This window comes from Schistocerca gregaria, chromosome 11 (assembly GCF_023897955.1).
Source record: "Schistocerca gregaria isolate iqSchGreg1 chromosome 11, iqSchGreg1.2, whole genome shotgun sequence".
In the NCBI taxonomy this organism is placed as follows: domain Eukaryota; kingdom Metazoa; phylum Arthropoda; class Insecta; order Orthoptera; family Acrididae; genus Schistocerca; species Schistocerca gregaria.
Genome location: NC_064930.1, coordinates 96547310 through 96560206, shown reverse-complemented (window position 1 = coordinate 96560206; position 12897 = coordinate 96547310). Strand labels below are relative to the sequence as shown.

The window sequence follows — 12897 nt, the reverse complement described above, 5'->3', positions numbered from 1 at the left end:
AATGAATTGTGCCGGGGGAAAAACTTGTGCTCTCGATAAGGAATGTCCACGGTAGGCCCGTCTCGACTTTTCAAAGGTCACACTCACCGATTTGCCAAGTTTAATGTGAAACTTAATGGCATAACATTGCTCTAAATTCCACTGTTTGATTTTCATAACATACAGCATAAATAAAACTTCACTGATGGCACTGTCAAAAATTGTGTGGTAGCTGTATGGAGCTGAAATTAGGGCTGAGCATCTGGAAGGGGTGAGCGCACCGGTCTACACAAGCAGAATGAAACAGCATTACCAGATAACTTGCAAGGATGTCAGTCTTATTTCTTTTCTCATACACCCTCCCTACTCCGCGGGTTAAACACACTTTTGGAGTGTCGCTGCACTTGATGCCCCACTTCATTTGAAGAGAGGTGAAATTTTGACTGGGCAGACCACACTACACGTCTCCAGTAGCTACTGTGCAGTTTGTGTGGTGAGTGGCCCATTGAAGACGTGCAGCCTTAGGTGTTCCTTTAAGAAACAGCCCTTTGTGAGGTACCAGACTCCAAATGCCTCTTGTGTGCCGTTGCCTCTGCAGTGTTTGCTCAGAAGCTGGGTGAGATGGACCTTTATTCACCAGCACCGGCATTCCTGCCGGGTTTGAAACTGATTCTCATTGACGGTCCATTTACAGAAGTTCAAAATTCTGCACAAAATTTTATGCGTGATGCTTTTAACAGTTTGCACGCCAAAAGCCTCTCTCAAAATCGGACAGAAAACTTGAGAGATTCTGGTCATATGTAAAGTACACCAGTGGCAGGTTGCCATCGATACTTTCACTGTGCGATATCAGTGGTGGTGTTATTGATGATGTTGCTGCTGAAGCAGAGTTACTGAACATGGCTTCTTGAAATTCCTTCGCCGATGAAGGTGAAGTAAATAGTTTAGATGTTGAATCGACAACTGCTGACATAACTTAGGAGTAGATGTTTTCAGTGTGGCAAAGGCAAAGCCTCCAGTTCAGGTTATATACCAGTTAGGTTCCTTTCAGTGTAGCTCTGAACTTAGCTGCCGTGTACAACCACTCGCTTGTAGAAAGATCCATACCTAAAGTGTGAAAAGTTGCACAAGTCACACAAATGGACAGGAAAGCAAATAGGAGAAATCCACTCAGTTACAGACTCTTATTGCTAATGTCTATTTACTGTAGGATTTTGAAACATGTAACGCACTCAAATATTATGATTTACCCAAAACAAGAAAAATTATTGACAAACAGTTAACACAGATTCTGGAAATATTGTTCTTGTGAAACACAACTCTCTCTTTATGCTCACAAAGTAATGACAGCTATCGACAGGGGATGTCGAATTCATTCTGTACTTTTAGATTTCCAGAATACTTTAAACACTGTTTCCCACAAGCAACATCTAATCAGATTGTGTGCGTGAGTACTGTCTCAGTTGTGTGGCGGGATTCGTGGGTTCCTGTCAGAAAGGTCACAGTTCATAATAATTGAGGGGAAGTGATTGCGTGAAACAGAAGTGATATCTGGCGTTCCACAAGGAAGTGTTGTAGGCCCTCTGATGTTTGTGATCTACATAAACAGTTTGGGAGACAATCTGAGTAGCCCTCTTAGATTATTTGGAGATGATGCTGTCATTTACTGTACCCTAAAGTCGTTAGATTATCAAGACAAATGTGTGTGGTGCAGAAAGTGGCAGTTGACTCCAAATAACGAAAAGTGTGAAGTCATCCACGGAATATGCTGAATTTCGGCTACACAGGAAATCACAAATCTAAATTCTATCAGTTCAACTAAATACTTTGGGCTTACAATTACAGTAACTTAATGTGGAATGATCACACTGATTAATGTTGTGCAGAAAGCAAACCAAAGGCTGTGATTTATTTGCAGAACACACTGAAAGTGGAACAGGCCTACTAAAGAGACTGCTTATACTACCCTCACCTGACCTCTTCTGAAGTACTGCTGTGTAATGTGGGATGCGCATCAGGTGCGACTGACGAAGGACATTGCAAAGGTTCGAGGAAGGGCGGATCATTTTGTATTATTGCGAAGTAGGGGAGAGCGCACCCTGGACATGATGCAAGAATTGGGGTAGCAGTTATTAAAACAAAGGCAATTTTTGGCTGCGGCCTGACCTTCTCGTGAAATTTTGATAACCAACTTTCTCCTCGGTGTATGAAAATATTTTGTTGGCACCCACCTACTTAGGGAAAAATGATCATAATAATGAAATAAGAGAAATCAGAGCTTGCAAGAAAAGATTTAAATGCTCACTTTTTCCTGCGTGCCGTTTGACAGTGGAACAGTATAGAAGTACCTGAAACTGTAAGGTTGTTTGATGAACACTCTGCTCAACACGTGATTGTGAATTGTAATTGTGTAGCTGTAGATAGACAAGGTGTGACACTTGGCTCTGTTCTGTGTCAGAAGTACCTGTACCTGTAAGGTTGTTTGATGAACACTCTGCTTGACACGTGATTGTGAATTGTAATTGTGTAGCTGTAGATACACAAGGTGTGACACTTGGCTCTGTTCTGTGTCAGTTTGCAACCACTGTTCTTATGTTGCGTCATGTGGTTGCAAGTGGTTCACTATTCTGTATATCGTGTCAGACGGTCCACGTTGATACACAGACAAATTGGGCAACTTTATTCATGGTGTGGTAGTAGGCAATTTCAAACAAGGTAACTCCTTTCTTGCCAGTGTGTCATATCTCCATGTTGACCTGCCTTACATTACTGATTCCACACAGCCTTCTGACACACAAACACCACGTCACTGTTGTGACTTGTCAGCATTGGAGGTATACATGACCACTCATTAGTGGTAATACCTTATCTGCAGCAGAGGTGGATAGACTTGCAGCCTCATGGAGGCTACAAAAAAAGCAAGAGAGAGAAAAAGCAGCTATTGTTGCTGTATCTGCATTTTTGCCGAGTTGAAAAATAGTGTGCCATGAGACTGGCACAGCTCAAAACAAATGATACCCAAAATTCAAAACACACAAAAGCTCTGGATGCTGCATTGTAGGTGGCTGTTGTTCTCACCCTGAAAGAATTTCCACTCTTGTTGACCAACACTTCCAACTAGTTGACCAAAACCTAGCCTCCCACATCAAAGGTACAAACCGCTTACTTCACCGGGTCTCCACTACATCACACCACACCACCCATTTATGTCCTGTTTCCCTAGTGGTCACAGTTCACACCATATCCCTATACACCAACATCCCTCGTGCCCATGATCTCACTCCAATTACTACTACCTTTCCCAACACCCTTCAGACTCCAAACCCAGTACTTCATTCCTCACACACCTAACTAATTTTATCCTAACACACAACTACTTCTTCTTCAAAGGGGAGGTATACAAATAAATCCACAACACAGCCGTGGAAGACTGCATGACATTATCCCGTGCCAACCTGTTTACAGGCCTTCTAAAGCAAACCTTCCTAGACTCCTAGAACCTGAAACACCTGGTGTGGTTCAGGTTCATTGATGGTATCTTCATGATCTGGACTCAGGGCCAGGAACTCTATCCTGATTCCTTCACTACCTCAGAACTTTCTCTCCTATGTGCTTCGCCTGGTCCTCTTCAACCCAGCAAGCCACCTTCCTGGATGTTGACCTCCTCATCTCTGATGACTCCATCTGCACCTCTGCCCACATTAAACCCGCAAACCATCAACAGTACCTGTGTTTTGACATCTACCATCCCTCCCACCCAAAAAGATCCCTCCCGTACAACCTGACCACCTGGGGATGACGTATTTGCATTGACGAGAACTCACTTTCCTAGTATGCCAAAACTCTCAGTAGTCCACAAACAGATTTCCCACATCATTTCCATACACACCCCCAAACCTTGCACCACCCCCAAGAGCCAGCAACAAAAAAAAATGCCCTGTTTGTCACTTGATACTACCTTAGACTAGCACAACTGAGGCTGAAATGAAAGACATCCTACCCAAGATTGTTCCCACCACTCCTAAAGTGCTGTTCCGTTGCCCACACAACCTCCTAATCCATCCCTATGTCACTCCCATTCCCAATCCCTTGCCACAGGGATCATATCCCTGTGGAACACCCAGGAGCAAGATCTGTCCAATCCACCCACCCAGCACTTCCTATTCCAGTCCTGTCAAAGCCTGTGAAAGCAGTCATGTCATGTACCAACTCTGCTGAAACACTGAACAGCTTTTTATGGCAGTGTGATTATCAACTGGTTTTCCAACAGGGTGAATGGCCACCATCAAACTGTCGTCACAAACAAAGTTGACCCCCCAGTACAATTTACAGCCGATTACAGCACACTCAGTTTCAAGTGCGCATATTGGTCATCTTTGTGGTGAATAACAATCTTATCCTTTTCCTAGTATTGTTAGAACAACTAAGCTCTACAAGGGTTCATCCTGAAGTTTCTCGGAGGGAATGGAAAAGAAAGAAGATTCGAGAATGACTCACGAGGGATGGGCTGCCGTTAGGTCATTGGCGGTCTGTGGATCCTCAATCTACAGCATGGGATGGAACAGATGTGAATGTCACAGTCTCTTCACGGTCGTAACAGTTGTTATCACTTCAAAGCAGAAATTTCAAATTAGTGTCATATGGTGTTTCCTCAAAGATATACACAACACCAATTTTACATTACGTTAACATACGCATTTTATTCCGTGCAAAGTACAATTATTAATTATGGTGACAAGTTTTCTCTCTGCAAACAATCATTAGTGCAGTTACCCAGGCCGGCATGTACAATCACAGTGGTGAAATTTTTCAATTGTGGCAAAAATAATCAGTTCCCTTTTACAAGAAAATGTCACAGTTCTCACTTATCGCTATCATGTTTACAGTTTGGTAGTTCATTTAAATTGGTATGAAATACAAATCACTGAATATAACAATAGTTAGACAGTTCCCAGGTACTGAGCATGGACAGTCTAAATGTAAAGGTTGAAGCAATGAATGAAAATGTGTACAAAAATCGGGATTCAAACTCGGGTCTCGTGCTCACTAGGCAGCCGCTCTATCACCCAGGCGCCTGTGGCTTTGCATAACTGCAACTACCCTGGCACACTATTTACCTCAATGCAAATTACTATTCGTATCTCAGTCCTAAACTTGAACAGCATTGCAGAGGCTCTCCAACTGTATGGGAATAGCACCTCAGCATTGAACAAAACAGAGGAATCCCACCTGAAACCCAGGCATTGGTGCTTTAATCAAATGAAAGTATATGGTTCCAGAGACCTTTTCAAGTCTCAGATGTATACGATGCATCGAGTTTAGGGGAATATGGAGTGGACTGAGCTGTGAGGGGTAATTTGTATTGAGGAGAAAAGTGAGGTAGAGTAGTCCCTACAGCTGTGTAAAGCCACTGTGCAGTGTGGCATAGTGATAAGTGCATCTGCTTAGTGAGACCTCGGCACAAATTAACTTGTCTAGCTTCAATGGGGAAACCGGATGGTGCTGTGGTTGGCCCGCTAGATCGTGCAGTCATAGGTCAAACTGATATCAACTGTGTTTTTTTAAACAGGAACCCCCATTTTTTATTACATATTTGTGTAGTACGTAAAGAAATATGAATGTTTTAGTTGGACCACTTTTATCGCTTTGTAATAAATGGTACTGTAATAGTCACAAACATAGGGCTCACAATTTTAGATGAACAGTTGGTAACAGGTAGGTTTTTTAAATTAAAATACAGAATGTAGGTATGTTTGATCATTTTATTTCGGTTGTTCCAATGTGATACATGTACCTTTGTGAACTTGTCATTTCTGAGAACGCGTTCTGTTACAGCGTGGTTACCTGTAACTACCACATTAATGCAATAAATGCTCAAAATGATGTCCATCAAACTCAATGCATTTGGCAATACGTGAAACGACATTTCTCTCAACAGCGAGTAGTTCACCTTCCGAAATGTTCGCACATGCATCGACAATGCACTGACGCATGTTGTGAGGCGTTGTCGGTGGATCATGATAGCAAATATCCTTCAACTTTCCCCGCACAAAGAAATCCGGGGACGTCAGATCCAGTGGACGTGCGGGCCACGGTATGGTGCTTAGACAACCAATCCACCTGTCATGAAATATGCTATTCAATACCGCTTGAACTGCACGCGAGCTATGTGCCGGACATACTTCATGTTGGAAGTACATCACCATTCTGTCATGCAGTGAAACATCTTGTACTAACATAAGTAGAACATTATGTAGGAAATCAGCAAACATTGCGCCATTTAGATTGCCATTGTTGAAATGGGGTCAATTATCCTTCCTCCCATAAAGCAGCACCATACATTAACCCACCAAGGTCGCCGATGTTCCACTTGTCTCAGCCATCGTGGATTTTCCGTTGCCCAATAGTGCATATTATGCTGATTTATGTTACCGCCGTTGGTGAATCACACTTCGTCCCTAAATAGAACATGTGCAAAAAGTCTGTCATCATCCCGTAATTTCTCTTGTGCCCAGTGGCAGAACTGTACACAACGTTCAAAGCCGTTGCCATGCAATTCCTAGTGCATAGAAATATGGTACGGGAGCAATCGATGTTGATGTAGCACTCTCAACACTGACGTTTTTGAGATTCCCGATTCACGCTCAATTTGTGTGCTACTGATGTACGGATTAGCCGCGACAGCAGCTAAAACACCTACTAGGGCATCATTATTTGTTGCAGATTGTGGTTGATATTTCACATGTCGCTGAACACTTTCTGCTTCCTTAAATAACGTAACTATCCGGCGAACGGTCCGGACACTCGGATGATGTCGTCCAGGATACCGAGCAACATACATAGAACACGCTCATTGTGCATTTTGATCACAATAGCCATACATCAACACGATATCGACCTTTTCCACAATTGGTAAACGGTCTATTTTAACACAAGTAATGTATCACGAAGCAAATAACGTCCGTACTGGCAGAATGTTACATGATACCTTGTACTTATACGTTTGTGACTATTACAGTGCCATCTATCACAAAGCGAAAAAAATGGTCCAACTAAAACATTCATATTTCTTTATGTACTACACGAATATGTAATAAAAAATGGGGCTTGTTATTTTAAAAAACGCAGTTGATATCCGTTTGATCAATGACTGCACCATCTGGCAGGCCAATCATAGTGCCATCTGGCTTCCCCCTTCAAGCTAGACAAGTTTCGTTCTTTGTAGTTTTTTCGTTTGAAGCTTATTTTGTGAGACATTAGGCCCGGTCACTATCAATGGACCACCCTGTATGTGCTACCGCTAGCAGCTCTCAGTGGTAGCAGTCATGTGTGTGTGTATGAGGTGTGCTTCTTGTGTGAATGTGTGTGTGTGTGTGTGTGTGTGTGTGTGTGTGTTTGTTTTCTTTGCTGAGTAAGGCTTCGGCCAAAAGCTATAATGTGTAAGTGTCTTTTCATTGTACCTGTCTGCAACTAACAAGTCGCCTTTACAGTGAGTAGTGGTCTACCCTATTCCTAACAATGCAAAATCCTTAATGGAATAAGGACAGTATTATGAAAAGGACAGATTGCTACTCACCATATAGTGGTGATGTTGAGTTGCAGACGGGCGTAACAAAAAGACTACTGAACATGTAAACTTTCGGCCAGAGACAATGATCACGGTTCCCCCATTCAGCTTTCTGGTTGAAAGCTTAATGTGTCCAGTAGACATTTTGTTGTGCCCCTCTGCAACTCGAGTCCATCCTTTTCATAATATTGTTGATATTCTAGCCTGAAGTTTGCACTGTGTGTTATGATTTTTTTAGACCTTGAGAATCATTTCTAGTGACCTGATATTCTCAGAAGTGCCCGGAACTGGCTGTAGACTGTGGCTAGTCAGCTTGACTTTCTTGTTGGCAGCCTTGAAGTATGACTACTTCCTCCCCGTGACTGTGGTGGGAACCGTACTGTGCTCGGGCGGCGAGCTGCTGCGCAAGACGGCCATGTTCACGGCGCGCACCAGCTTCACGCACGTGGTGCAGAGCGTGCGCGAGGACGACCACCGGCTGGTGACGACGGGTGTGTACGCGCTCTGCCGGCACCCTAGCTACGTCGGCTGGTTCTACTGGAGCCTGGGCACACAGGTAGGAGATGAGCTCTCTGGCCAGATGTTCTGGTAGTTTACACGAAAGTAGTTGCGTAGGTGCTATTTTACTTTGCTTTGAAACACCGGAGGTTTCCAATTTCTGCTGGGAAACTTTATTCTTGTCCTAGACACAGTCTCTTTCCAGAATCTACTTTTACTTTAATTTCGTCCCAAACAGTTATCCTAAATTCAGCTTTGCTGGTGACTAATTCCATCCAGGAGCTGTCTTGAGTCATGGGTTGCTCTTAGTTGTACATAACAGCAGTTCGCCTGTTTTGCTTCACCACGTTGATTTTATGGACTCCGTCACTGAAGCTATATTCAGAATAATGTTATTTCCTCTACACCATATTTCAGAAATAAACATTCTGCACTAGGTGTGGCCTAACACAGCAAGCGCTATCTAACACGTACCAAAACGCCACACATAAAAGCGTGATTTTTCCAGGGCTCATGCCTTACATACTGTTGCTGATAAAAAGGTAGGGTCAAGTATTTTGAATAGCCCTTGGATTTTGTATACTCAACAGAAAGATTGTCTTAATGTCACTATCCTACAGTACAGCGTCAAAGTATGAATATTACACACTTCCTCCTGCTTTGGCAAATGGAGCAAAGCAGTTGGTTCTTTTTGCATTTGATGTGATTCATGGTAGGGCTTGTGGCCCACGGAGGTACCATTACTTCGTGGGCAATTCCTTTGAAACTCCCAAAAAAATGATCCTTTTACCATTTTTTTTGTACAGAAACCAAGCCGTAGATTTAAAGACAGCTATGCATAGCAGATCAGTGTAATAGAGTGATATAACACAGAGAAATATGATGTAAAGTGGCTCCATTGTAGTCAGGAGGGTTCTGGGAACCCTGTATTGTGGTACTAAGCCAAACGCAAAACTTTTGTTCACATAAAATCAGGTCCGTGCTGTAAAATTAGTTTTGGATTATTTACATTTCACAAAAGTAAATTATCAGAATTTTACTGACGCATAAAATTCTTTTCATATGAGAGACATGCCCTGCTGTTGTGGGGAATAGAAAGGAGTCGGTGGAAAACTGCTCCTATCGAAGGACAAAAAAGACGATGATGGTGTTTGTTTCGTCGGGCACTCAACTGCACGGTCATCAGCGCCGGGCGAAAAATAAGTATATGTTCCTGTGCAAAAGACTCTGATGAAAAGTGGTGTATCAGATGCTTCATTCTATCTTCCTCAGCACCTTCGAAAATTTTCCTAAAGATTGTGGCATGGGGAAGGTATTAATACTTTTTATGCTGAGAGAGGAGACACTGGTTGTGGTTTAGAAAGAGCAAAGGCGACAATGGCAGTGTTAGAGAAAGAGAGGGACACAGTGGCAGTGGAATATAGTTGAGAGTGACAGAACAGTGCTGGGAAAAAGAGAAAGTGGGGGAGAGCCAGCAATAGTGAGAGACTGTCTATGACAGCGAGAACAAAAAATAGAGGCAGCAGCGGGAAGGAATAAATGAGATAGTAGCAAAACAAAATGGAGGAGATGGTGACTGTAAGACAAGAGACGGTGATAATTACACACACACACACACACACACAGACAGACAGACAGAGATAACGACAGTGAGTTCTGCTGAATGAGTGAGTGAGAGTGGCCAAGTTGGAATGGATGGGGATGTGCGACTTAGAGCAATGGACCGAATTATAGTTAGGGGTACTTACGGGTGTGCTGAATGTTAAAGAGTACGAAAATGCTAGCAGGCTAAAGTTTATGGAAAAAATTTTAAAGGTGCAGTGAAAATGAAATGTCGTGTGACGTGGGCCTCCTGTCGGGTAGGCCGTTCGCCTGGTGCAAGTCTTTCTATTTGACGCCACATCGGCGACAGGTAGAATCTTTTAAACAGGAGAATATTTGCCATTTTCTCCTATAGGAGCATTTTTCTGCCGATTTGTCCATACTTCAGATACATTAACAACCTACACAAATGTGAGATGATTGTAGCTCAAACTGCAATACATTTTTCGCTCACAAATGTTGCTGTATCTTCCTTTCTCAATATGCCTGTATTGTTATGCTATATTTTCTTGGGAAGTGTGCTCATCTCCACAGTGGCAACCTGTGGAATACTTGTTGCCACCACTGAGCAAGTGTTTTGTCTCACAGCACCAAAGATGTGCATTGTCCCTCAGTTTGGATCCAGTGTGTGTAGTAAAATAAAACGACATACAATACTTCAATATTTATATTAGACATGCTATATTGTCAGTGCTTTGTTACTATGTAAATTACTTTTGTTGCTAGTATTAATCATCAGTAACAAGACAAAAGGATATGCCTCCCTCCCTTGGAGTAATAATTTCACTACAAATGCCATTAGACAGAACATGTACTGACATGTTAGTGTGAGGACCACACCAGAAGAGGCTTATACAACTTGGTTTGTCATCAATTTTATTCAATATTCTTACTGTAAATAGTTCTTTTCACCATAGTGGGATTTCCACAGAAGATGGTGGCACAGGGCAGAATCGAGTGAAAGTACACAAAATGTAGACTTATCCTGTCAGTGGGTCGACACAATGAGAGGTTTCAGAGTGAAACCAGGCAGAACGTTTTTGATTAACTTTCCTATACAGGGTCTTCAAAAAGGTACGACCAAACTTTCAGGAAACATTCCTCACACACAAATAAAGAAAAGATGTTATGTGGACATGTGTCCGGAAACGCTTAATTTCAGTGTCAGAGCTCATTTTAGTTTCGTCAGTATGTACTGTACTTCCTCGATTCACCGCCAGTTGTCCAATTGAAGGAAGGTAATGTTGACTTCGGTGCTTGTGTTGACATGTGACTCATTGCTCTACAGTACTAGCATCGAGCACATCAGTACGTAGCATCGTCAGGTTAGTGTTCATCATGAACGTGGTTTTGCAGTCAGTGCAATGTTTACAAATGGGGAGTTGGCAGATGCCCATTTGATGTATGGTTTAGCACGGGGCAATAGCCGTGGGGCGGTAAGTTTGTATCGAGAAAAATTTCCAGAACGAAGGTGTCCCAACAGGAAGACGGTCGAAGCAATGGATCGGCACCTTAGGAAGCACGGAACATTCCAGCATACGACTCGTGACTGGGGAAGACCTAGAACAACGAGGACACCTGCAATGGACAAGGCAATTCTTTGTGCAGTTGACGATAACCCTAATGTCAGCGTCAGAGAAGTTGCTGCTTTACAAGGTAACGTTGACCACATCACTGTATGGAGAGTGCTACAGGAGAACCAGTTGTTTCCGTACCGTGTACAGCGTGTGCAGGCACTATCAGCAGCTGATTGGCCTCCACAGGTAAACTTCTGCGAATGGTTCATCCAACAATGTGTCAATCCTCATTTCAGTGTAAATGTTCTCTTTACGGATGAGGCTTCATTCCGACGTGATCAAATTGTAAATTTTCACAATCGACATGTGTGGGCTGACGAGAATCCGCACGCAATTGTGTAATCACGTCATCAACACACATTTTCTGTGAACGTTTGGGCAGGCATTGTTGGTGATGTCTCGATCGGGCCCCACGTTCTTCCTCCTACATTCAGTGGAGCACGTTAGCACGTCTGACCCCCTTGCCCCTCCCCTCCCACAAATGTCCCCTTCAGACCTCCCTCCCCCACCCCGCTAACTCACCTGCCCTCCCTCCCCCTTTGCCTGCCGTCTCTCCTTTCTCCACCCACCCTTCCCTCCTCTATGCTCACTCCCACTTACTCTGCCTCCTCCCGTTGTGGCCCACCCCCTCCCCCCGCCGCGTCCAACACCGTCCCCCCACCTCCAGCCCTCTTACTTTCCCTTTTCTTCCCCCCCCCCCCCCTCTCTCTCTCTCTCTCTCTCTCTCTCTCTCTCTCTCTCTCTCTCTGTGAAATGATTGCTTCTTTGTTCCAGTTGGTGCTGGTGAACCCAGTGTGCACAGTCGGCTATCTAGTAGCAAGCTGGCGGTTCTTCGATGAGCGTGTCCTCGTCGAGGAGGCGACACTGCTGACCTTCTTCGGGGAGGATTACTATGACTACCAGCAGAAAGTCCCAACAGGGCTGCCTGGCATCCACGGATACAAGCTCAGCAAGTAGTTCCTGCCACAGCCTGCGACTCTGTAGCAAACCTGTCTGCATGCTGATTGATGGACTCTGCTCTTGGAGACAAATTATTATATTTTTAAATTAAGCTGACACTTCTAACATGCGATAACAGGAATTTGCGGGGTGGGGTGGGGTTTCAACTTTGGATAACTGCATTGAAATGTGAAGATTTAAATAAGGTTGCATATGCAGATATATTTTTAAAACGAGGAAATATCGAACGGAGATTCTCATCTTAAAAGTGAACTGTTGACATTGAATGCCAGTAAATTTGTCATGGCATTGTAGTAGAAAAAAATGTAACTCAGGGGAGATGTGTCAGTATGTAACTCTGATATCATTCCTTATAGCAAATTTTGTGGGAGTGGGGGAAGAGATATTTACAGGTATAAGTGTAGAGTTATATTGGAAACCATGAAATAGGGAGGGGGGCAGGAGTAATTAACTGAGAGCAGATTCAAACTCTGTAAGGGAATGGCAACTGGTATTAAGAATGTAGAGCATAACTTGAGCATTGGAGTATTGTGAATAGAAGGGTTGAGCGCAGGATTGTGGTCAGCTCTTGCAAATGCTCTGAAGAAATTAGGACTTCCAACCTGGTTACAGGACTTTGGGGATGACTTTTGCAGATATATATATATATATAAAGCGATAAAAGTATGTTACTGCTGTGTATGCCATGTATTTTTGTACAGTATTAAATTTTTT

The 12897-nt window shown here is 43.3% G+C and overlaps 1 protein-coding gene across 1 annotated transcript in view; it reads left to right on the top strand.

Moving 5' to 3' along the window:
* The window catches only part of LOC126294981 (protein-S-isoprenylcysteine O-methyltransferase), a 42131-nt gene extending 29234 nt beyond the window's left edge, over positions 1-12897 (top strand). Inside the window, exons 3-4 of the mRNA XM_049987215.1 lie at positions 7879-8102; positions 11998-12897. Coding sequence (XP_049843172.1) covers positions 7879-8102; positions 11998-12180 — 407 coding nt within the window. The 3' untranslated portion in view covers positions 12181-12897. The remainder of the gene's footprint in view (positions 1-7878; positions 8103-11997) is intronic.